General features: G+C 37.7%; 1 protein-coding gene across 3 annotated transcripts; it reads right to left on the reverse strand.

The window, feature by feature from the left end:
* On the reverse strand, positions 1-27,267 carry LOC311080548 (uncharacterized protein). Of its 3 annotated transcripts, none has more exons than XM_084110538.1 (3): positions 27,211-27,267; positions 26,390-26,535; positions 1-1,531 (listed from the first exon to the last, which is right to left on the reverse strand). In XM_084110538.1, exons 2-3 carry the CDS (start codon positions 26,472-26,474, stop codon positions 210-212), a joined length of 1,407 nt encoding a protein of 468 aa, XP_083966664.1. In that variant the 5' UTR covers positions 26,475-26,535; positions 27,211-27,267; the 3' UTR covers positions 1-209. The 3 variants fall into 3 exon arrangements, 2 of the variants coding, with proteins under 2 accessions (XP_083966664.1, XP_083966665.1); XM_084110539.1 differs by lacking the exon at positions 27,211-27,267 and adding an exon at positions 17,324-17,978 and having other exon boundaries at positions 26,390-26,487; XR_014605636.1 differs by lacking the exons at positions 1-1,531; positions 27,211-27,267 and adding an exon at positions 23,244-23,520 and having other exon boundaries at positions 26,390-26,508.
* Positions 27,268-27,898: the final 631 nt, after the last annotated feature.

Here is a 27,898-nt window from a genome sequence, read left to right on the forward strand (position 1 = left end):
TCTATCAGCATAAAAATTTTAGTAAATTAAAGGGTTTCACATCTGCATAACTTTTCATTTAAGTGAGATGACAAAATCTGTAAGTTTGATGATTTTTATTACACTTTTTACTAAATTAAATGTCATCATCCAGAGTGAATATGCAAGTGATTTCTGAAACCGATGTATTTAGTAATCCTCTTACCACATACAGAACACTACAGTTGATTTCAGGAATGAGTTTGCAAATGCTGTATCAGGTCTCTTTGATTTGTCAAACTCTTCTCACACTGAAGACATGTATAAGGCTTCTCTCCAGTGTGAAGCCTCATGTGAATCTTAAGGTTTCCTTTATGTATGAAACTTTTTCCACACTGAGGACAGGTGAAAGGCTTCTCTCCAGTGTGAACTCTTATGTGAACCTCAAGGATTGATTTGGTTATAAAAGTCTTTCCACAGTGATTGCACATGTGAGGCTTCTTTCTAGTGTGAGTTATTACATGATTCTTAAGGCGATTGCTGTCTGTGAAATTCCTACCACACTGATGGCATGTAAAACTGTTTACTCGCAAGTGAATCTTCATGTGCTGATTAAGGTTTACTTTACATCTGAAACTCTTTCCACACTGAGAGCATATAAAAGGCTTCTCTCCAGTGTGAATTCTCATGTGGGCTGTAAGGTTTTCTTTGCGTACAAAACCCTGTCCACACTGTTGGCAGGTGTAAGCCTTTACTCCACTGTGAATTCTCATGTGTTTTTTAAGGTTTCCTCTTTGAGTGAAACTCTTTCCACACTGTTCGCAGGTGTAAGGCTTCTCTCCAGTGTGAATTCTCACGTGGGCTTTAAGGTCTTCTTTGCGTCCAAAACTCTGTCCACATTGTTGGCAGGTGTAAGGCTTCTCACCAGTGTGAATTCTCATGTGGGCTGTAAGGTTTTCTTTGCGTACAAAACCCTGTCCACACTGTTGGCAGGTGTAAGCCTTTACTCCAGTGTGAATTCTCATGTGTTTTTTAAGGCTTCCTCTTTGAGTGAAACTCTTTCCACACTGTTGGCAGGTGTAAGGCTTCTCTCCAGTGTGAATTCTCATGTGGGCTTTAAGGTCTTCTTTGCGTCCAAAACTCTGTCCACACTGTTGGCAGGTGTAAGCCTTTACTCCAGTGTGAATTCTCATGTGTTTTTTAAGATTTGCTTTTTGAGTGAAACTCTTTCCACACTGTTGGCAGGTGTAAGGCTTCTCTCCAGTGTGAATTCTCATGTGGGCTGTAAGGTTTTCTTTGCGGGCAAAACTCTGTCCACACTGTTGGCAGGTGAAAGGCTTCTCTCCGCTGTGAGTTCTCATGTGGACAGTAAGGTTTTTTTTGTGAGTAAAACTCTTTCCACACTGATGGCAGATGAAATTGTTAGATATGTTTTTCTGAGCTTTTCTTTTTTGTGATGAAGTCTTTTCAGTCTCTGTGGATTTTTCTCCAGTCATGACACAATGTTCATCACACCGATCTTTCTCATCATTTTCATTCAATTCTTGACTTTCTTCTTTCAGTGCCATTAGGTCTAAAGCAAAAAAACAACAACAAAAAACACGCAAATTAACACCAGTTTAATAGCACAAAAGAACAGACATCAAAATACTGCATAAAAGCCAACAACATGTATGCTAGATCCTATACCTAATAAGCTACTGAAAGTGGAGTTACCTTATCTCAGAATCTCTTCTCAATTTGTTAACTGTTTGCTTTCTTTAGGACACATCCTAAAAAGCAAGACAGTCTAAGAAAGCTGGCGGTTATCAAACCCTTTACCACTTGACCCAAGAGAACTGGTTTATTATGGGCCAATCTGCCATTCATGTCTAAAATATGTAAGGGTTAATGCCCGACGAGGTGTCCATTATCAGGTATTAATGGAAGACGGCGAGGCGTGAACCGTCCAACGCGCAGCGGAGGAAGTCCTCCGCCGCCGCCTTGCCTCCGCCGAAGTCCATTAATACCTGACAATCAGTGGTGTAGTCTACGTGATACGCAGGTATACGCCGTATACCCACTAGAAAAGGCCAAGGATTTCCGTATACCCACTTAAAAAATCGTGAGGATACGTAACAACTTCGTTTTGTGTCAGAACTTTCACTTTCATTCATAAATTCACCCCGTCTGTGTTTGCGAAGCGACACCGAATCGCGGAATCCAGTCACAAATGGAGCTTTCTAAGCGAACGTCACCGAATTTGGCTATTTTTGAATGAATAAATCAAAAGTAGGGCTGTACAATGAATCAAATCTCGATATGGACTAGTGTCTGTGAATATTAAAGTTAAAAGAGACTGCAATTGTTCTCCGCGTCTCTGGGATGAATGAGCGCTCAGTGTGTGCTCCACTACACACACACACACACACACACACACTGAAGCACGCGTGATCACGCTCGTGGTGTTTTCAACGTTTCACTGTATTGAGACATGAGCTACTACATGTGCACTTCATCGCAGAGCTGCTATGAGAGTCACTTCACGAGAATTTCACCATTTCATTTGATAAAAGTCATTCATTCGTTTCATATACAAACACATAGAAACTGTTATGTCTTTACGACAACCTGTCAAAATAAAAGTTCGGTATAACTTGAAGAAATTATAACAGAAATATATTACTATTGCACAGTAGAGTATACTTCAAGTAGGCCTAATAATAATAATAATAATAATAATAGTTTATTTAAACACACAGAAACTCAAATGTCTACAACACACCAAAATAAAAGTTTGGTCTAACTCAAAGAAATTAGAAAGAAATTGCACAGTAAAATGAATAATAATAATAATAATAATAATAATAATAAAATCTATTAAAACGTTATTTTAAGGGAATATCACAGAAGTTTTCATACATGTTTTAATTTAAAGAGTAAACTTGCCAAAACAATAACACCATTTTTTTTCTCAAAAACACCATTTCTAAAAGTAAATTTGTATTTGTGCCTATAATGTTTATTTATTTATTTATTTATTTATTTTTTTAATTGTCAGCTGATAAAACCTGTGCTTCAGGGGCCATATTCATATAACATCTAAGGCTAAATGTAGCTCTTAACTGGCTGAGTTAGATGGTGATTAACACTAAACAGTAGAAAATCAGTCCAGTCTCCCCAGCTGTAAATGTCATTGGCTGTTAAAGTCTTATGTTGCTTATAATAAATTGACATGTTGATAACACCTAATATTTCATAATGCTCTCAATTACATGTCGATGCATACTGTATGCATTAGTGAGTGTGGTGGGGTGACGGTCTGGGATGGGTGAGTATGAGGCGGGGAGGCGGGGGGGCGGGGGGGGGGGGGGGGGTATATTACAGTATACTCACTACAAAAAACTAGACTACACCACTGCTGACAATGGACACCTCGAAGGGCATTAACCCGCTTATACCATGGTCACTTACAAAAGAAAGAAATATTTAATCAATTAATAATACTTTATTGTGTTTTAGAGTAAAAATCGTGAGGGTTTTTATTTATTAAGTCGAGCGCACTATTTAATATCTCCCGTATACAGGCGTTGCCAAGCAACGTGGCCACAGCGACCCGACCGCAGCAGTTGATCAGTGAGTTTGAGCCAGCGCAATCATTTAGAACTGTCATCAGGCAAATTGACAGGACGCCTTTCCTAGTAGGCAGTGGGCCAAGTCCGTCTATCTCGTTTAGTTTTTGATTTGACAGTTACCCAGCAGCTGTCTGGCTCATTTTTTTTATTTGTCTGTATGAATAATTCACAAAAAGATTACCGATTGTTTCCAACGCCAATTGTTGCACATTAAAGTATAAAAATAGATTTAATTTCGCTAGCTGATCACAAACGTTGGCCGGAGTGAGATCCAATCAACGCTCGTGTTGTTACCTTGTTGAATTGATTTGGCCAATCACGTTATTCGTTGAACCGGCGTCACGTCAGTCTGAAGCCAAATCAACCCACCCTGGAGAGACCGGTGTGTCTCGGCAAGACAACGTCAAGGTAAGATTTGTTTTGCAATGATTATACACCCCTATATCTTAATGCTTTTCATATAAGTTGTATTTAAGACTGCAAGCTATAAAATGATTTTTTGATGAAAACAGTAACGTTAGCCACGAAAGAATGTGGGTAGTGGAGCAGTAAAGCTGACGTTAGGTCTAACGGTATGTTGCTTAGGCTAATCCAAAATAATCATTCGGTACATACACAATGAACTAAGCAAAGAGTATTCAAATACGGGATAATTACGGGAAAAATATTTAAACGGGAAGACAGCAGGAAATAAGTCCACTAGTAAGGGAGAATCACGGGGTAAACGGTAAACGGTATGGTTGGTAACAGCAAGCTACCTAGGCTACAAGTAAGCTAGACTAATTATCAGCTAAAAAGAGTGCAAACCAAAACAAAGAAATGATTTCAAATCAACTTTATAGTGGTAGTCATGGAGTTATTTAAGACAATTATGGTTGATTGTCACGATTGATAGTGGTTGGGCTTCACCTACATAACAGAACAGGTATACTGTATGGTGGAAAAATATTTTAGTTAAAGATGGCTGTTTTTGAGTTATTTAACAAAATTATTTGTGGTCAGAACTGCAGTAGTCTTGGCAAGCTTGTTTAAGATGGTTAGCATCTTAATACAAATGTCAAGATGAAAAGTGTGATTTAAAATGAGTAATGTGCGCTTTCTGTGTTTATTTATCTGAATATAATTCAGTTGTTTATCTAACTCACAGACACGGACAGGACAACATCATATCTCTCCACACCCAAATGACTACAGAGGTGATCGTTGACAATCATCACATCAACAGCAGCATGATGGAGCAGGTCAAGATCACGGAGTTGCTTAGTATCCACATCACAGATGACCCATCTTGATCTATCGACACCAACAACTGAACCTGGCCAAGAAAGTCCAAAAACCTCTGCACTTCCTCCCACAGTTGAGGAAGGCTCATCTCCCAAAAATCCATCCTCTTAACTTTCTATAGGGGAATCATAGAGAGCCTCTTCCTTCCACCCCCACCCTCCAATAACCTAAGGGCAGCTGATTGACTCTTGCACAAATACACTGGTAGTTTACACTATGATGCTGCTACATTGGTTTATTTTGAAATTTGCTATGAACATTTGACCCCACTTACACACAAATTGCACTGCCTTTTGCTGCTTGTCATGTCATCCACTTACACAATAACACTATATTAATTAGGGATGAGTCACGATTTTCGAATATTCGATTAGCTGATTTTATTATAGAATAGGATGTGCGGGATGATTGTCTTTAAAAAATCCCCATGTTTTAGTTGTGGTTATAAGTTGCAATCCTAAATTCACATAAAATTTTTATACATTTAATAAATATATTCTTAATATTTGTTGTTTTCGTTTCTATGTTTGAGCTTATTTATCTCAATATTAATAACAGTCTGGTTAATTTTGAGTCTTGAATTGTAAACTCTCAAGGGTTGGATTTTTAAATATATATTGGTTGTGTCAATTCAGAATGACTTCTGAGCAGCAACCTTTTTATTTTGGGTATGTCATGTATGCATCACTTGCCAAAATTGGGGCTGACTAGTAAGGGGTTAAACTTATATAAATTAAACGTATGTTTAAGTTTTTTAACTTATATTTAAGAGTCACACTGCTCCGCTTTATTCATATGCTCTCATTTTATTAATACAAATAATTTAGTAGCCTATCCTTGCCTTGTTTTTGAATGAATAAATCAAATAGTGTAAAATACATTTCAGAGAATTTTTTTCTCAATCTTTTCCACTGGCCAAATAGTATTTTTAATTGATTTCTATTTTTAATGGAAACAGATAGACCTTGTTGTGCATTATTTGCACGAAGCCATTTTCTCAGACAATCTGCTATTATCATGATAAGCAATTAGTTCAAACATTAAAACACAGCATGCCAGAGGAGAAGTGTTCAAAAGCATTGCATCTACAACAAATATTTATATTTATTGAATATAAAAATGTTGTAACTTCTCAGTAATTATTTCATGTAGTTAAAGTGTTTAACACCATTAATGAGAATGGCATATTTAATCTAAATGTTTATATCAGAGGTAAAACATGTATTATTTTATTTATTTAAACCGTTATTGTGAACATGCACTGTATTTATGATTAGGACTTTACAGAGATATTAGGTTTTACTTCATCTGCCGTTAGACAAGCTATGCGTCAGTTTCACTATATGGCCCAGCTTTCTGGTCACTGACAAAGATTATATGCCTCCGCTGTAGAATCTGTGTTCATTATTTACATTGGTTGTCAAGGAAACGGGAGGTTTTCTAACGTTATGATTAGTACTCCTGCTTCTTTGCCGGTTTAAAAAAGTAAGAGTTTGTAAGGACATTTTGCGTCAAATGTGCATACAACAAAGTTGGAAACAATGTCTATAGTACTTATACGATTTTATTACATGACCTCAGCAAAAAAAAACGTAGACAGCTGTGAGGTAAGTATTAAATTCGTAATTTCGAGGTCCAGCCCACCGCCTATAGGTGTACATTATCACTTTTTAACGGACACCCTGCAGCCAATCAGAATCGAGTATTCACCCAGACCATGGTATAATCGCAAAATAGTGTCCTCTCAACTACGTTCAGTTTTAAAGAGAAACTGTTCTTCAGTCAGGATAGACCACAACATTCTCTTGCTTACCTTGATAATTATGTTGGCATTAGTGGACAAGCATTAGCATGGTTTAGGTCTTATCTGTCTGACTGCTATCACATTTGTCTGAATGAAGATGTCTCATCAAACAAGTGTGGAGTGCCACAAGGCTCAGTATTGGGTCCTCTGCTTTTCTCCTTACATACACTTTTTCATTAGTTTTTACTGTTATGGCAATGATACTCAGTTTGATATTTCCTTACAACATATGACAGATGACAGTCCACAAAAGTGGGTGAATTGTTTTCCTGCCTGACTCCTAAATTTTTAAAGGGGACATTAAACAGCATAACTTAAAGGGATAGTTCAGGATTTTAGACATGAATCTCAATAGCTTCCCCATAAGCAGTGTGGTGCATTGACCATGACTTACCCCCGACAGCGTCCTGTGAGCCGAGCTCCGGTCCAGTTTTGGTCAAGATGAAATTAGTCCGGCAAGATTGCTGGGGTCACGGCAATAAAGCTTTTTTCTTCTCAAATCAATATGTGTTCAAAAGAGTGATATATTTGCGTCACTAAAACGTTGTCTATGGAGAGGTCAGACCTCGTAATGGCTTGGCAATATTTTCTCCCCTGTCATATCACTGCGCGCTGCCGCTACCTACAGCCAGCTGCGAGCTGCGCAGGCGCACACCACTTTTTCAGTTGTTCGGCAGTGTTTACAGCAGTGTTTACGTGCTCAGAACAGCTACACGAACGAGCTAACATAGCTACTCACCAAGAGCGATCAGTTTGTACAAGCTTTGTAGAAAATGGTGCGGACTTGTGACTATCCGGACTGTACAAACAAAGATGTGGCGCTTTCTCCTCACACATTTCGTAAAGATATCCTTTTGGCTGTGTGTCGAAGTCAATGTTGTCATCGTCGCTGCTGTAGTCAGACATGTTATCGTTCTCTTTACGAGCTGTAAACAAAGTGACACGTGCGCGGCTCCCAGCTGGCTGTAGGTAGCGGCAGCGCGCAGTGATATGACGGGGAAGAAAATAGTGCCAAGCCATTACGAGGTCTGACCTCTCCATAGACAGCGGTTTTGTGCTGCAAATATATCACTCTTTTGAACACATTGATTTGAGAAGAAAAAAGCTTTATTGCCGTGACCCCAGCAAACTTGCCGGACTAATTTCATCTTGACCAAAACTGGACCGGAGCTCGGCTCACAGGACGCTGTCGGGGGTAAGTCATGGTCAATGCACCACACTGCTTATGGGGAAGCTATAGAGATTCATGTCTAAAATCCTGAACTATCCCTTTAACTAACGATAGCTATTTAGCATGTATAACGGGACAGAGTAATTTTTGAAACGGCTTTATGAATTAAACCTTCTGCATTTCACCAAGTCAATAATTAAAGTTGACTTTAATATCCACTGTCACCCACTGGCTGATAAAAACAGTTAATTTTGTAAGCTAGTAGTCCTTACAAGCTTGTTCTAGCTAGCAGTAGTAGGCATATAAGACATACCGGACTAATACAAATATAACGTGGACCACGTCTTTGAGATAGATTATAAAATATGACACTGGAAAGCTTTAGTTTAAGGTGTTATTCAAAATATTTTGTTCCAGGGTTCTCAAGTCTCACGCATTGGCCGTGAGACACACGCAATTCAACCAGTTCACACGCCACACTGTGTATTTCTCACGCTGAAAAGGCAATGCCAACCAAGTTGTCCTGCAAGCTTTATATATAACGTTGTATACGAGGCGCAGGCACACAAAGTGAAGTTTCCTGCCGCCAGCATGTATCTCCAATCTCGGCCAGATTGCGTTTGTTACTAGGCAACATAGATGCGCGAACACAAGGAAGTTGACAGAACATTCTCGGCCACTGTACGTTTGTTACTAGGTAACCAACAACATCGCGCAAACACACGTCGTGATGGAGAAGGTAAGTTGGAAGAAAGCTCGTCTAACATTTTTAGGCTAGAACATTTAATATATAGCCCATCGTATACATTATTATTGATGCAGTCAAAAACTCTACAACTACTTTGCAACCAGACCAGAAGCTTTGGCTCAGTTTGGCTAGCTTACGTTATCTGAAACTAAGGGAAATGTTAGTGGGTTTGGGAAGGAATGAAGATGTATTTCTTCATTTTATTTTAAATTATATATTATACTGTATTAATAGTCTTTCTAGTTACATTAAGGCTACATGTATTAAAACAGAGTGCTCTGGGTAATATTTTATATCCTGTCAATACCTACATTAATCATTGCCATTGCATTTGTATTTTTCAAAGATGTCAGGGAAAAAGCAAAAAGATATTTTATCATTTTTTTTCCAAACTGTTTGGAGCAATTTGTTATATTTTTGTAATTTTTGTATATTTGTAATTTTTAAATATAACATTAAAGAGTATATTTGATGTGATGAATTGCTCTGTCATTTATCAGATTTACCAATTGTTAAAATTTCAATTTGTGCTGGTTAATTATGAACAATGGGTAAAATTGGGGGGTGGGGCTCCATTAGGGCTCCTCCCCTAACCGCATGTGATCTCACTCCAAGCTTTTGATAAAACTTGAGAACCCTGTTGTTCTACAAAAAGTGTCTGCAAGTTTACCCTGTTTATGGAGTGTATATTTTGACAACAATGATAAACTGCATGGCTATGTTTTTTTTAATTAGTTATCTTTTACAGTGAGTTTCCAGTGGCAGTGAAGGTGGAAATCTGCTCAGATGCCTGAGTGAGCTTTGTCAGGCTTTTGGACACCTTTGTACTGGGCAAGCGTGACTGTTGTCTCCGTTTTTAGTGGTTGCAATGCCACAAGGATGGCCACAGACTTGCACCTGCAGATCAGACCAGACACAATGTCTTTTTCTTAAAGTAAAAGCCCTTGTCCACCTTTCTTGGTCAGCCATTTGTAAGTTCTTACTTAAATTGGAAAGCCTTACATTATGTGAGCAGAAGTTGTGTTGAAATGCTGTGACTTTCGGTTTAGCCTTCATTCTTTTGCCTTACATAACTAAGTTTCCATTAAATACTGACAAGGGTGGATTTTGTAATAAACTGCTGCTTCAATTTATATTAATGAGTGATTATAATCAAGGTATTAATCAATATTTTTCCTTCTAAATATCACAAGTTGAATGACTTCTCTAGGCTTGTGAGATTTTACTTTGTTATAGAAGTTACCAGTGTGATTACTGAAATGTTCTTTTCATGTATTCTCTAATGACTGTATTTGATATGAATGCAGTAACAGCGCTTGGTCATTTAGCCCGGCTTCCAGAAATGAAATATGGAAAGATGTTTTGTTTGAGAAAGATCTTCAACATGTGTCAATACATACACATCTGTTTTTCTAGGGTACTCTGACATCTATGGTCACAGGGGTCAATGAAGTCTATAGTTTAAGGGACCATCTCTTTGTTTTGTTTTTGTTTGTTTTTTTAATTTATTTTTTTATTTGCACAAATTAAAAGAAAATACAACACCAAGGACATACTGATGCATATACAGTGCCGGAGAAGGCAAAAAGCCAGTATGGCTTATCTAAAGCCTCCACCAAAGAAAGATAAAAATATCCAAAGAATGCAAACACAATATTATACAACTCGTACAAACATTTATATAAAAAAAAAAAAAATAATAAAAAAAAAAAAAATAATGTCATGATAATACTGGTGATAAAACAACAAGCATTTCTCAGTAAAATGAAAATACAATGAAAAATATAGAATCAACCAAATACACAAACTAGTTCATCAGCAGACCTCTTAAAACTCTTTTAAACCTCTCTATTGAGAGGTGCATTGTCTCGCCACATGAGAAAATCTATTCCATATCTGTGTACCTCTAAATCTTATTGAAAATTGGCCTCTACATGTGGTAAAGTTTGGAGGATGGAGATCCATTACCTGCCTGGTATTATGGGCATGAACAGCTGAGTTAGCTTTAAAATATAATATAACTGACCAGGAATCTTTCCTTCCGATGAAAATAATTTATACATGAAAACACATATTTGGAAGGTGTTAATGTCAAAAATTGAAAAAATCTGCAGTTTCTTAAATAACATAGCTGAGGATGTGTGGGAACCTGAACGAGCCGCTATCCTGACAAACCGTTTCTGGAGAATTAAAATTTCCCCCACACCCATGTTAGAATATGACAAATATGGATAAATTAAACTGTAATATAGGGTACGGAGACATTTTGGAGTAACAAGATGGCTAATCCTCCTTATTATACCAATTGACTTGTTAATTTTGCCACAAACATAGTCTATGTGTCCTCTCCAACTCAAACCTTCATCAATAATAACTCCTAAAAATGTTGTTGTTGTTAACTGAAGCATCTCAGCAGGCCCAATTCTAATTTGCGCTAGTTCTTTGTTGTATGTTTTTTTGCCGCTGAAAATAACAAAATTACATTTCTTAATATTTAAAGATAATTTATTTAACGTGAACCAAGCAGTGTAAGCAACTAAGCCAACATTTGCATTGCTCATTAACGTACTAAAATGTGAATGTGAAAGAACAAGGGGTTGTATCATCCGCAAACATGATGGGGGAAGCACATCCGAAACACTATACATATCATTTATATAAATGAGGAACAACAGTAGCCCAAGAATAGACTCCTGTGGGTTTTGTTAAAGGGATAGTTCACCCAAAAATGAAAATTCTGTCATCATTTACTCTCCCTCAAGTTGTTCCAAACCTGTATGACTTTCTTTCTTCTGCTGAACACAAAAGAAGATATTTTGAAGTAAGTCGGTAACCAAACGACTGATGGACCCCATTGACTTCCATAGTAGGAAAAAAAAATACTATGGATGTCAATGGGGACCAGCAACTGTTTAATTACCAACCTTCTTTAAAATATCTTCTTTTGTGTTTAGCAGAAGAAAGGAAATCATACAAATTTGGAACAACTTGAGGGAGAGTAAATTATGACAGAATTTTCATTTTTGGGTGAACTATCCCTTTAAAGCCTTACTTTCCAGTTAAACTAAAGTGTAGCTCTCCTTGAGAGAAAGAACGTATTATCTTGATGTTTTGAGTAAACTCTCCTGTTTATAGTTAGAGCCTGGCCATATCCAACCTTGGAAGAAGCTGTGTGTCGGTGTGTGTGTATGTTAGTCCTTTTGGTTGCAGGTTAGAGATTGACTGAGTTGTTGTTCTGGACAGGTTGGCACTGGATCTGCGATCTGGAAGGTCATGACGTGCCTAACTTCAGGGTCCGAGTGTCAGCTGCATAATCAATAGAGATATGATTCAGTCTATCTGTTTATGTGTGGAAATTACTATGTTTATCTATTTCTTAGCCAATGAGAATCATTCAACCTGAAGCAAGGACGTAGCTTAAGCCTTGGAACCTTTAGACTTCCTGCTCAGCTACTGTTCGGACATTCTTGCTTACTGCTCCGCGCTATGCTCTATCGCTTTTATATTTTTATATTTTATCCTATGCCTAATTTTAACTTCAGCAAATCAGCACAGTGCTCAAACGACAAAGCTTGGATTACTACAAAAAAGCGGAATTCTTTTATCCGACCAGCCTCCCACTGAAAGCACACTGAAAGGGAAAACACAACTGCCTACATTCAAAAGGATAAGAGAGAAAATCCCTCTTCTGCCACAGACTTTTACAAAGGATTCCAGATCTAGAAACAAAGTTACTTGTGGGACCACCAAACCAGATGGAACACACAACAGAGCTTCATCATGGACGCCCTCAGCATACAGCCGGTGAGTCTCATGAATCTAATGCTCCTCGACAGCCCATACTTAGTGTAGAGAGACAAGCAGTAACTGATCGACATACAAATCGATGGAACAAACGGAGCGAGACCCAAAGGCACTCGAGACATCAGATTGTCACGAGCGTCACATATTGCCGCAGTAGCATCCTCTACCCCAGATACGGCTCTGACAAGGATTGCAAACAATGGTTTCCTACCACCGCCTATACATCTTGAGAACAGATTTGAAGTATTAATGAATATAGATGAGGAATCCCCAAACGTGATGTATGTGATCAAAAAAAGATCGAATCAGCCAGTAGCAAACACTGATGCTAACTGCAAGGTCGAGCTGACAGCGGCACTCAGCTCAGAGCGCAGCCGAGCACAGGACTCTGATAGTGGGGGACTTGTAGCAACAATGACATCTGCTTTTCCCATTAAGTGGATCATGTGATGGCAAAACACATCGTCTTTGTCCTTGCTGGTTAATAATTGCCCCACGAGGACCAATTTGCCAGCGCCAGTTCGGCTGGTACCCCCATGACCTTCCCCCCAAACTTTACAACCTCAGAAACCCACCACAGGAAAAGTCTTTTCACCAATAAAGTCTTAAATGTACTAAATATATCCCTTTTTGTGTTAAGAGGTGTGTGTAAACCATAGGAAAGCATACATGTCCTATTGTAACATTAATAGAACTAAAATGCCTATACTAATGCATAATAATGTATCTGTGCATTGCTACAACGTCTATATTCTATTTTTGATATCTCTGTAATCCTCTCCATCTAACGGAGTCAAATCTTGACTGCAAAGTACAATAATATACATTTGTTCCAGGAAATATCATATTTCTAAATATGATCCTTTCCCTCATAAAACACATGGTCAAAGGAGGCGTGTTTTTCTTCACACAAAGAGAATTTTTCCCGCTTCAGAAAAGACAATCTGATTCGCTGGGCCTCGGGAAGAGGGTGTAAACAGATGTCTGATAAAAGGAAGAAACCCCCTCATCCTCCCTCTCTTCTTCTCTCATCGATCGCTCTGACCTCATCCTCTCCTCCCCAGCAACGCTTCTCCAGGAACCTCTGGAAAGGCTCTCCGGCCTTCTCCTCGGACGAACACATGTTCGAGTCATAGCTGCCGTTTTCTGCAACTAAGATATCTTTGCCTCTTCCCTCCCGGAAGACGAATCTGAACTTTCTCGGTAACGTTACATTCAGTGAGCCTTTTTAAACTTCCCGCGACACCGGAAGACGCAGCAGAAACAGGACACCGTCCGCGCTTTCCTGCCTCTCAGCATCACCCGAACAGTAGACAAAATCGCAAGTATATCTGATATGCTGTTCCAGGTGTCTCGTGAACTTTTTCTTTTTTCTGTATGTAATAATTACTAGCTTTTCCCTTCTCTCTATTTCTTTCTTTCTTTCATTTCATTTTTATTCTGATCACGTATTTTCTTGTTTGGTTAAATGTGTGTTTGTTTTATTGTTTGTATTTTTACGTACGTTTGTATTTGTAGCTCATATAATCTCTAGTGTTACATTTATTGAAATCCATATATCCTTTTAACTGTCTCTGTATTTGAAAGCCCGCTTTTATAAAGTCAATGAAACAAAAGATCTAGCTACAAGCTCAATATATATATAGACTACATTGAGTAGTTTTAATTAATAAACTCAGAAAGTTTGATGTTCGTGGCCAGAAGATAAAACATTCTCGGAGTTTGTAAATACCCCTTCTTAACTGTGATGATCTTATTTATTCGCTGGACGAATAACTGATGATCAGACCAGTTACAGAACAAGGTAATCTCGATAATTGATAAAATAAATGTACATGCGACTTATGAATTATGACCCTGAGTCATAATTATTAATATTTCCAAAATTCCCTATATTCTTGAGCTAATTCACATTAACCCAAAGTCGTATTCGTTACAGACTCCATAATCAGGGAGCGGCAGGGATACAACTACATGCTGCCTTCCACATGCAACAGTGCAGTGTGTGCCAATCCTGAATTTGCAAGTGGAAAGACTGAAAGCTTCACCAGAGAGGAAACGGATCTGCTCATGCACAAGGTTAAAGCGCGCAAGCAGACCATCTACAGCACAAGCCGGATTCCACCATATCTTTATGTACACAATAATAATGTTTAATAAACAACTTCTGATGTAAACAGGGAACTTCAGAACATTCTGTTGAAACATAAGACTGCAAATCGACTTATTCATGTGGGTAAGAATGATATTCATAAAGAGCAGTCAGAACTCCTTATGAAGAATTTCAATTAACTTTTTGAAACACTTAAAAAACTGAAAGTTCAGACATTCATCAGTGGACCACTCCCAGCAAGAGGAACAAACAGGTTTTCACGGTTACTTGGGCTTAATACATGGCTGCAAAAAACCTGCAATGTAAAAGGAGTGAACTTCAATGACAACTTCAATCTTTTCTGGAGTCAGAGACAACCGTTTCAACAGGATGGCCATCACCCAAACAAACTTGGTTCAAGAGTGTTAAAGGACAATATCTACTTCTCCCTCAATCATCCTTCTGCAGTGTGTGCCAATCTGAATGGCACACACACACCTGGATACAGTATGAACGACCACGGGACTTCACTTCAGCAGCAAAATGGACATGCGGTTGACATATCACACAAGGACAATGATAACACCACTCAGCCAGTCAACGACTTAACCACAAACAACCTGGATTTTATGTTTCTAAATGAAACCTGGCTAGAAGACAGCTGCAGTGCAACAGTCCTCAATGAAACATCCCTTCCTAACTTTACTTTTAAAGTCTAGCTGCTCTATTTAAAGACAATGTAAGCAAATATCATTTGGGAATGTTAAAAGGTGCTCCACCCATTTTACTTATTATTATTAACAGGTCCCCAAAATACTCTCCAGTCTTTGCTGAGGACTTTACAGAACTGTTATCAACAATTACCTCAGAGTTTGACTGTTTTGCCATTGCTGGAGATTTCAATATTCACATAGATAATGCAGAAACCAATATGGAAAAAGAAATTAAAACGGTTTTAAAAACTTTTTATTAGACTCAGCATGTACATGGACCTGAACACACTCTAGATTTACTTATCAGTAACGGTCTAAACATTTCATTGATTGTTATTAAGGATGTAGCACTGTCTGATCATTTCTGTATTTTCTTTGATATATTGATCTCTCCTGCCACTGAAGCTAGATCTGTGTCTATCAAAAAGAAATTCTTAAATGAGAACACTAGTGTACTATTTATGAGGGCTATATTCTTAAAGGGATAGTTCACTTTGAAATTAAATTTTGGTATGTTTTAGCTTACCTCAAGGGCATCCAAGATGTAGGTGTCTTTGTTTCCGCAGTAGTTTAAATTTTGATATTTTTAGGTCAAACCGTTCTTGTCTGTCAGTCATATAATGCAGGTCTATGGTAGGGGTTGCACGACTACTGATTTCTGCTAGTCGATTTCTTATCAAAACAATACTCGAGTTACTCGACTACTCGTCGTTCATGCTACTGTAAATGAAAAGACATGAAATAGTATATCTTATCAATAAACATTTATTAATCCATAGCCTAATGCAACAATTACATAAGTAAACTCTCAAAACATTATAATTATGACATTTCATTTTTAAATTTTCATGTAGCAGTCTAAGGCCAAATAAATAGCCGTTCTTGCCTTTCATTTCAGACGTCTGCTTCTAGGGGCCGTCACATATCGCGTCTTTTCCGCGCTCAAGGTCGTTATTTCAAATGTAGGCGCGCGGCGAGTGCGCTCATAATGAAAGCAACATGGTGCGCTAGTTTTTCCAGGCGGGTTTTTCCTTCTCATCTCCAGAAATATATCTAGTAGTAAAGCTAATGCAAGGGCTAGAAATAAATTAATCCTTTGCTGAATGATACTTCTTCGTCGTCATCATGGAAAGCGCAGTTTGGTTGCATAGCAACGACAGACGCCACGGGAGCGCAAGCACTTGTAGGAGACAGCGGCACGGCCGCGCGCGCTTTCCACAAATTTTTAGACACAATATGTGAACGGCCTCGTGCAGAGTTGGCCAATTACAATATTTTTGCCATCCTTGATGAAATACTTCCACACATCTGACGTGTGGTGTCTGTTGGTGACGTTCGCCATTTTTAATTAATTTATGGTTAATGGACGCTCGAGTAGTCGATTGTTTCCGACAGTGTCGATTAGTGGTTGAAGTAGTCGATCTATCGACTACTCGACTAGTCTATGCAAGCCCTAGTCTATGGTCACCATCTCAAAGAGCATGCATAGATAAGTCCAAATTAAACAATTCCCCATCGTAAGTACACATTGATGGCCTAAGACACGAAACGAGTGGTTTGTGTGAGAAAACTAACAGTATTTATATCGTTTTTACCTCTTGTACACAACCACGTCCAAGTGATCTGAGGGCTGCTTTCATTTTAATACACAGATCTAATATACACATGCAATATCTCTCCCTGCGGTTTATGTTCACAGACATAACCGACTGTGATAAAACTTTGTGTTTTTGACAGTTTAAGCAAAGGGTAGTTGACGTGACGTGGCTTTTTCACTGTCACAGAAGATAAAAAATAACGACGACAACGACACATATGCATTATATTGCATTGCATATAATGTGTGCTGGTCAACTAGTCTAAAATTAAGAAACTGCGAAGTCTTGTTTTACTGTTGTGAACTCTACTGAGCGTTTATTCCTGTGACTGACAATTTGGCCAAAATAACATATCGCATTAAAAACAAGCAAATCACTATATAAGTTGAGCGTTTATTTTGTGATAACTCTGATAACCAAAGCAGATCATGGGCCTACACACTATCAACGCCAGGTAAAAGTAAAGAAATATACAAAAATACTATTATTTTTCTTATTATTTGGTTTTACATTCCAACAAAATATTTCATAACTTACCCAAGGGAATACCAGCATCATCCCAGTTCACATGTCTCATTTCGGGTGAATCACATTCAATGTCTTCCAACTCTGTGTCATGGTTTGTAGCAGCTTTGATCCAAGCTCCATTGGAAAAAAAAACTTTTTTTGTGATGATAAAAATGTGCGTGTGAAAAACTTGTTGCAGTGGTCGCAAAACCGCCGAGCTCTCTTTCTCTTATTGTCAGCAGCAGGTTGTCCTTCCATGTTGAAAGGTAATAACGTATACCCAGCTGCATCATATTTATTCACAAAATTAGATACACTTGTAGCGCGTCAAACCGAGGGCGTGGTTTGATTGAAAACAAGCTGCAAAAGTGGGCGGTTTGAGGTTTGAAATCCACCACTCACAACAGAGGTGGTGACGTTGTGGAGGTGCAACCAATAACATTAGTGTATTGCTTAAAGCGCGCAAAAAATAAGTTAAAATGCCAGCCTTCTTTCCGGAAGCACAGAGAACGAATTTTATTGTTTTTTTCCGGTCGAGGTTTGGTGAACATGGCGTGTAGAAGGAATCTAAGCTTTTCTACTCCGTTAAATAGAGGCGAGCAAGCAGGTCCAAGCCCAGTCAGCGTTAATGAAATGATGAGGCAGATGATCTCCGGCCAGAATGCCATGGTTCGTCAGCTTACTTCTTTGATGGCAGAACAGCAGGCACAGACCGATCTTCTAAGAGAGGCTGTACAGCGTCTTGATACTCTTGAGCAAAAGTATGAGCAGCAACACAGAATTCATGAAGAACCATTCAATCCTTCGAAAAGAGTAAAAAGGGCACACAACGTGAGCATTGCGGTAAGTCCAGTTATTGTTATATAACGTGACTGTAACTTAAACCATAGTAGTTTGCTTACAACTAGCCTGATATGTTTTGTTTTTTTTGTCTCTTGCGGTTAAGTTACTGTGATGATCAAGCTTATTCAAACTGAAAATTAGTTTTGTGGTTCTTAGATTGTGAATCCATTTAGCAGCTAAACGCTTTATAATTTCAAATTTTACAGGAATCTGTAAGGCGCCTCCACAATTCAGAGAACAACCCACACAGATATGAGCCACAAACCGGGTACGACTGCTTGTAATGTATACTGTAAATCTTAGTTTAATCTAATTAATAATCTATTTTAATAATCTAATATAGTTAACAACTATATGGAATGGAAATGCCAAAACTGTATTTCATTATTGATACCTGGAACTTTTTCCCTCAGAATAAATTCATCACACAACCTGGCTGTGACCACATACCTCTTTGAAGAGTTAAGGACAACTTTTACAGACCCTGAATGTGTAAAAGGTAATCTTAAAGATGTTGTAGTAATTTTAATGACCTCCATTTTACTTTTATTGCCATTACATTTAGTCATGATTTATTTAGCAGGTTGCAAGACATATTTTGAAACTCTGAGGAGGAAGTATTCTTTGGCTCAGCCTGAAAAGGCAGAGAAAAGACACACTATGAAGAACATCACAAAGAACTGTAAAGAAAGAGACGGGTTAGTTAAGAAACTGCTTAAGCATTTTTTTTTCTATCTTCAAAATATAACTATCCTCTGTGTTTTAGTGGTTAAATTACTGTCACATTTTGCAGTTGCTGGAGACCAGGTCCAGGTTTGTACAAACCAACACTGAAAGGGACCTGTGGAAGACAGCAACAATAGAGTTGATGTCGGATGAAGATGATGCTATCGTTGCTGGAAGGCCAGTGTGGATGGTGAGGTCTCCACCCAACAGAAATGCAGATTTATCTGCTCTTTGCCAGGTACTGCAAACAAGACTAGAGGCTGACCCACGCTACGTGGCACACCACCAGCGCATCATTGGAGATTGAAAAATGTTCAAAATTCTAAAAGTGTGAATCTCCAAATCCTCGATTTGATCCTAAGGTCACGGTTCGGTTGTATTTTTCTTTTTTTTATCTTTTTAATTTTTTCTTCTTCTTTTTTTTACTTTTTACTTTTTTTTTTTTTTAAGCACAGGTTGCTATGCCATTTTTAGACTAGACTTTTATGCATAGGGGTAATTTGCGGGTGGGACGTGTCCCCACTCTCCTAAGGTTGATATTGCCCCCACCGCTTTGAAACATCTTGCAACACAAATGTACCAGAATAAATTCATCACATAACCTGGCTCTGACCACTTACCTCTTAGAAGAATTAAGAACAACTTTTACAGACGTTGACACTGAATGTGTAAAAGGTAATCTTAAAGATTTTGCAATCATTTTAATGTCCTCTGTTTTACTTTTTATTGGCATTACATTTATTCATGATTTATTGAGCAGGTTGCAAGATGTATTTTAAGACTTTGCTTTGTGGAGGAAATATTATTTGGCTCAGCCTGAAAAGGCCCAGAAAAGAAACCCTGAAGAACACGACACAGAACTATCAAAGAAAGAGGCGGGTAAGTAAAAAAAACTGGCTAAGCGTTGTTGTTTTATAAATGTAACTATACTCTGTGTTTTAGTGGATAAATTACTGTCATGTTTTGCAGTTGCTGGAGATCAGGTCCCAGGTTTTACAAAACAACACGGAAAGGGACCTGTGGAAGACCGCAACAATAGAACTGATGTGACTGACCACAGAGTTATCTGCTCTGCCAGGTACTACAAACCAGAATAGAGGCTAAACCAACGCTATGTGGCACACCACCAGCGCATCATTGAAGACTGAAAATGTTCGAAACTCAAAAAGTGTGTGTGTATATGTATGTCTACTTTAATTTTCATATATATATATATATATATATATATATATATATATATATATATATATATATATATATATATATATACAGTGGGGAAAATAAGTATTTGAACACCCTGCTATTTTGCAAGTTCTCCCACTTGGAAATCATGGAGGGGTCTGAAATTGTCATCGTAGGTGCATGTCCACTGTGAGAGACATAATCTAAAAAAAAAAAATCCAGAAATCACAATATATGATTTTTTAACTATTTATTTGTATGATACAGCTGCAAATAAGTATTTGAACACCTGTATATCAGCTAGAATTCTGACCCTCAAAGACCTGTTAGTCTGCCTTTAAAATGTCCACCTCTACTCCATTTATTATCCTAAATTAGATGCACCTGTTTGAGGTCGTTAGCTGCATAAAGACACCTGTCCACCCCATACAATCAGTAAGAATCCAACTACTAACATGGCCAAGACCAAAGAGCTGTCCAAAGACACCAGAGATAAAATTGTACACCTCCACAAGGCTGGAAAGGGCTACGGGGAAATTGCCAAGCAGCTTGGTGAAAAAAGGTCCACTGTTGGAGCAATCATTAGAAAATGGAAGAAGCTAAACATGACTGTCAATCTCCCTCGGACTGGGGCTCCATGCAAGATCTCACCTCGTGGGGTCTCAATGATCCTAAGAAAGGTGAGAAATCAGCCCAGAACTACACGGGAGGAGCTGGTCAATGACCTGAAAAGAGCTGGGACCACCGTTTCCAAGGTTACTGTTGGTAATACACTAAGACGTCATGGTTTGAAATCATGCATGGCACGGAAGGTTCCCCTGCTTAAACCAGCACATGTCAAGGCCCGTCTTAAGTTTGCCAATGACCATTTGGATGATCCAGAGGAGTCATGGGAGAAAGTCATGTGGTCAGATGAGACCAAAATAGAACTTTTTGGTCATAATTCCACTAAACGTGTTTGGAGGAAGAAGAATGATGAGTACCATCCCAATAACACCATCCCTACTGTGAAGCATGGGGGTGGTAGCATCATGCTTTGGGGGGGGTTTTCTGCACATGGGACAGGGCGACTGCACTGTATTAAGGAGAGGATGACCGGGGCCATGTATTGCGAGATTTTGGGGAACAACCTCCTTCCCTCAGTTAGAGCATTGAAGATGGGTCGAGGCTGGGTCTTCCAACATGACAATGACCCGAGGCACACAGCCAGGATAACCAAGGAGTGGCTCTGTAAGAAGCATATCAAGGTTCTGGCGTGGCCTAGCCAGTCTCCAGACCTAAACCCAATAGAGAATACCTAAACTCCCTCTTTGGAGGGAGCTCAAACTCCGTGTTTCTCAGAGACAGCCCAGAAACCTGACTGATCTAGAGAAGATCTGTGTGGAGGAGTGGGCCAAAATCCCTCCTGCAGTGTGTGCAAACCTTGTGAAAAACTACAGGAAACGTTTAAACTCTGTAATTGCAAACAAAGGCTACTGTACCAAATATTAACATTGATTTTCTCAGGTGTTCAAATACTTATTTGCAGCTGTATCATACAAATAAATAGTTAAAAAATCATACATTGTGATTTCTGGATTTTTTTTTTTTAGATTATGTCTCTCACAGTGGACATGCACCTATGATGACAATTTCAGACCCCTCCATGATTTCTAAGTGGGAGAACTTGCAAAATAGCAGGGTGCTCAAATACTTATTTTCCTCACTATATATATATATATATAAAATTTGTTCGCGTTTTATATTGTATACTTTGTATTGTTCCTATTTTGATGTCCATGTTGCTTATCTCCATGTTTTGTATTGTATTCATTTACATCTCCTTACTTTAGAGGCATTTTGTTTACTTATTTCTTTTTCCCATGCATTTTAATGTGTTTATAATGCTCTTTGGAATGTTCTTTTATTTATATTGTTTACTTGGAATATTTACGTATATTTTATAAACTTTTTTTTTTCTATAGATTTATTGTACTAATTTTATATTGTTTACTTTGTATATCTTTTTTAGACACTGTGCACTTTATTCCTTTACATCTTTGTCCTTTAAATACATTTTAACTTTTCTTAAATTTCTTTTTACCCAATCATATTATAATGTTCTTTGGAATGTTCATTTTATATTGGTTTTCTTTCTTTGAAATGCCCTTGTTACTTCATACACTTTTTTATTTTTTATTTTTTTTTATACCTTAATAAACATTTCTCAGACTCTCATTGTTCTTTGTGTGCATTTTTAAAATGATATTTGAATGTATTAAAATTGGGGGAAGGGGGGTTTAGTGTATACGGAGCAATATCTGCATAGCTGGCCTATAACCAATCAAATCACTGTGCGATAAGGCCTAGGGTGGGCTATGTTCTAAAAGTAACCAATCAAATCACTTTCCTGGGTTTTCAATGTGTCCTGTCCTCCAATAGTGGTCTGGGTAAAGGGAGTGGTTTTAAAAGAAAAGGACCAATAGGGGGGAAGGCCAAAAGGTGCACAAAGGTGTGAAAATGTTCTCTTGAAAAAACCTTTGATGCGATTACTTGCCATGGCAACAAATGGCTGTAGCACGGAAGTATACGTCCACAACATACATCCGATTTGGTATCATTTCGGATGTATACGGATATATACAGACCCATGGAATTTGAGCTATCCGGCCAGTATACTCCTGGATTCGTCCGAATTTCAGCAGTGTATACAGGAGTATACTGGTCCGGATACACCTCTTTTCATGCAGTGCCATAGCGATTTCAAATTTATTACGATTTATTGTTCAGCATTACTTGAGCATTTTGTTATTTGCATGGCTGAATGATGTCTTCCTCTTTTCTGAGTGACTATGAATAACGGAGTATTTTAAGATAATCCATGCGATCCGTGTGATCATCGAATCCATAGGATTAAGTTAACTCAATACAATATTTCAACTTTCCACATTGATCACACATCAGGAGTCAGAAGTACTGTGACTACTGTACTGTCCTCGCTTAAGAAATCAGTCAGACGGCGGCCGCAGGAGTGGAAGAGGGATCGAGTGGGATTGTTTATTGGTGTCAATTTTTAGTCTCTTTTTAATGATAGGCCTTACTGTTGCTGTTGCTTGATTTGAGGACAGCGCGTACACAGTGGCGTCACCAGGTTTTTGCGTAGAGTAACAAATCGTACCAGCGTACTTTGAAGTCAAAATGCATATCCGCTACGCAAAATGCGTACAGGTTGGCAGGTCTGCTACTCCAAGACGGAGTTAAGTCTTGTCATCATCACCAGGAGTGATCCTGCACAGAGACTTAAGTTGTTTCTGTTCATATCCTGAAGTGTGTTCTTGCCACAAATCAAAGAAGGTGGATTTTGGGCTTTGGAGACTGAATCAATGACTCATTTGAGGAAGGAGATAGATGCAAGGAAAATCTGTCATGGTGGAGTATGATGGCAGACCATATGTTGGGCAGATCATGGAGGTTCATGGAGATGAACTAAAAATAAACTGCATGAAGCAAAATAGTGATAATTAATTTGTGTGGCCGGAGAAACTTGACTGCATTTATGACTCTTTTTATGCAATGACTATCTTTGTCCTTTGGTGTGACGTTTTGTCCTATGGTGTGTCAAACATAAAACAACAGAAGAATATACTTATTTAAAAATATCTTTTTAAAAGAAGAGTCAAGTTTGGCATTAGGGGAGTTACAATAATATCTCCTCTTAAATAGGTACAATTTCAAACAGTTTTGTAAGGTTGGCGAAAAAGTTTTATTGACATTCGTAGGGAAAAGTTTATCAAGTTCATCTATTCATGGTGAAAATAATTCTAATTAGTAGTTTCATGTAAAATAAATATCACTTTAAGAAAATAATGTTTTAATAATGTGAACAATTCTGTCTCAAGTATTTTTTTAATGTTATTTAATATAAATTCTTAGTACTTTTTAAATGTCACACCGTAGGACACATTTACAATACTGTTGAGTGAAAACGTGAAAAAAATATGTGAAGTCAATGACAAAATGAGTGACCACTACTATTTTCTGAAACTGCAGTTTTCATACTCCACAAATATATGTATTTTTTCTTAAAAAGTTATGTTTTCCAAAAAAAGGTATTCTTTTTTTTCTTGGCCATTTGTCAACTACCCAAGAGCTATAGAAGAGAACTTAGTTTAATAATCACGGGATCTACCATCTGACATCCAGCTTTCTGTGCGCGTGCTTCGGATGTGTGCACTCAGAAAACCATATATCCGAAGTTTAGACTGATATGGTTTTAAAACACATGCATATAATAATCTTTCATGATGATGAAGACCTGCAATGCAACGTGAACGTAGTAGAGGTGATAATTAAAGCCAAACTGATTTTTTTTAACGTTTTTTGTCAGAGTATCTGAGGCACAAGCTGTAAAGGCACATCCCTCTTCTGGAGCAGCAGCTCATTTGCATTTAAAGATACATGAGCGAAAACCTCATGTTTTTCCTTACACTCAAAAATAGGCAATTACAGCATGGTATAATAAATGATCTATGGGGTATTTAGAGCTGAGACTTCACAGACACATTCTGGTAACACCTGAGACTTATGGCTCGTTTCCACTGAGCAGTACAGTACGGTACGGTACAGTACGGTACGGTTCGGGTCTGTTAACCATGATCTGGCTAGCGTTTCCACTGCCAACAGTACCCTTACTTGATAGGCGTGGTGTTTCGATCGACGTAATTTTCGCGCGAAGAAGAACATAGTAAACTACAATGGATGACATACAGCAGATCTTGTTCTTGCTCCTCGACATGTTTGTCACAAGAAGACAAGCGCCGACATTAGGCTTTTCTCAATATTAAGTACGCAAAGTTTGTACTTGCCATGTGCGACTCACTCCTACATGCACATGGTACAGCGCGTTCTTAAAAGCGTCACTCAGCTCGCTCTGCTACTCCGGTTATCTCTGTTACTCTGTATGTACAAATTTAAGCAACAATAAAACGAAATATGTTATAAAACACTACTCTGCCTCTTTTCGTTTTCATTTAAATAAATTAAACATTATAGGGACACAAATGTGGTTCATGCGCAACGCATATTGATTATTCACTGCACGTTATACGTTATTCTATTTATAACAAAACGATTTAAAACACAACCCTAACGTTACCTCTTTTCGTTTAAATAATAAAAAAAATTACACATTACAGGCAATATATGCATTTGTACAAATGTTGCAATAAACATCAGTGATAATCTTGTAATAAGAAAATGACAAGAAACCATATTTCTTTTTGTAAAATTTCAGTTTTATCAATAATAGCCAATATAAAAGTTTAAGTAAAAGGTACAAGAAGCTATACAATAAGAAATAAAGCAAACAATTCAGTCAAATGTCCAAATGCTGCGCTAGTCTAACATTACAACAGTAAAGTTAAATACAAATAGCCTATAATATGAAACTAAACTTAGCCCTCAGTCAAAACGATTGACAGGGAACGAATTATATATTCACGAGACCAAAGATCGCCCGTTAGGTCTGCACAAGATGAATTATATCTCATGTTTAACCACTACCGTCGGAGTCATCGGCGAACGTCAGAAGAACTAACTTAGCCGAGGAAAGGCTCATCCAGCCGGGAAACATGAGCTCCGAGCGCCCGCTGATCGCATGGATCTCACAACCGGGGAAAAACAAATCATCTTTATAAATAAACCACAGATTAGAGCTTTAAACAACTACATTCTCGCCTGAAAAACTCTTAAAATTACATTTCGTGATACAGTAACAGTATATTATATTAAACTGTATATAAAAAAATGGCGCTTCTTATGTTGTCATTCCCCTCGTAGCACGCGCAAGTGACGATTCTCTGTCAACCAATCAACGTCCTGCAGTGAGTCTAGCTCCACCTTTTAGTACCGTACCACTGTGCTAGGTACCCCAACGGAAGGGTACCCAAAAAGTGGTACGGTACGGTTCGGCTTTTTGGTACCATTCTCAACTTTTGGCAGTGGAAACGCAAATAAAAGGGTACCGACCCGTACCGTACCGTACCGTACCGCTCGGTGGAAACGCGCCATTATATTACATCTTGTAAAAGAGAGCATAACAGGCCCCCTTTAAGATGCTACATTTACATCTGGGCTCAATGGAAGATGTGAAAGTCATATTTTAATATAGGAAAAATATTTTATTATTTTGTTTGTGTGCAAATGTTTTTGACATATGACTAAATTATAGCTTGATTCAATGAACAACGAGTGCTCCAAGACTGGTTTGATAAAAATGAGAAGAAAAAACATCCTTATAGATAACAATTGAAAAGTTGATCATTAACATTTACTTTATTCAAAATAAATGTTCAAAAGAAAACCAACCTGTTTGTTCCTCATTTTCTTCTTGTTTCACACTGAATACTTCTTCAATCCTAATGTCTTCACTCTCCTCTTTAATAAATGCCATCTTTATAATAGTGTCATGTGGATCTCAGTCGCTTCACCAGGAGTTTTTCTGTGTCTTTGTCCTGTTTAGGATGAGAATAATTAACAGAAAGAAAAATAAATCCACACTAAATCTCTGTATGCGTCTCAATCAGATCTAGTTCAGTAGTTCAGTTCACTGGTAAGAGAGTCAGTCAGAGTGAGAGTTAATGGATTTAAACCTAATTAGATTAAAACCTTACTAGCCCTAAAATGTAATAAAATAATACATATAACACAGGGACTTAATATTTATTATTTATATTTGGTATTTTAATAAATACATTTAATATATTACACTATTTTAATAATCACAGTTGTCATTATGCTTTGTTTCTCGTTGCATTTACACTGTTTTGACCAGCATCACGTGACGTCAGACGGCGCTTTGAATCAATGAATCATTTTGAAGTGTTTGGTTCAATTGACTCGGAGTTTCAAAAGGCTCAGTTTCTCCATCACTACTTGCCATTGAGAGAATTCGTGTTTACCATAAACTGACATAGAGAGCTAAATGAGCCGCACATTTTCTGTTCACTCATGTGTAGATACACTTTACTCATAAATAATAACGTTCATTAATGGTAAATAATGTATTACTATATTTTACAAAAAATAAATCTAAAATCTAAATAATCTAAATAAATAAATCGACATATCTAAGATTGTCTGAACGGGTTGAACTGATTTAAACACTTGGAATGTTTAAGAACACAAACCTTTCTTCAGCCGAATCCCAACAGATACTGGAGCGCGGCGCATACTTATGACGTCACATCGCCAAAATAAAAGTCCCGTTCAGACGCTGCTGTCTAAAATCACAAAAGTGGATAGAAATTAACATACAATAAACAAATAATTAAAGAGATGTCAGAATGTTTTAGTTAAATGATTTGTGAAATACATAAATTAATGTTATCCAATGATGTGTTGAAAATATTAAGAACCTCTAATGAAAAATAAAAAGTGTTAGATGTGTCTAAAAAGCAAAACAGTATTTTTTAACAGTATCAGTAACAGTACTTTATTGAACAAAACAAACAACCAGAAATGTCCTTGTACAAAATATGAAATGTCTTAATTAGACAACAGAAAAGCATCAAAGCACAAGAATAAAGAAAATATAAAGAAATACAATTAAATACATTTGGGTCAATATCACCATTGAGTGCCTTTCAACCCTCACAATACTCACACATTTTGATTTTAATTTACCATTCGCTTTATGTCATGTCATAAATAGTAGACACTCAAGCACTATAATAAATATATTATCTGATCTCCCATGCATTTTTTTAGATAATAATGGGCCATTTTTCGGAGCATAAACCATAAGATATGGCCACCCTGTCATGGACATATACATTACTGTTAAATACGTTTTCATTGCAATATTAAGATGCAAAT

Source organism: Abramis brama, assembly GCF_963993115.1.
Source record: "Abramis brama genome assembly, chromosome: 4".
In the NCBI taxonomy this organism is placed as follows: domain Eukaryota; kingdom Metazoa; phylum Chordata; class Actinopteri; order Cypriniformes; family Leuciscidae; genus Abramis; species Abramis brama.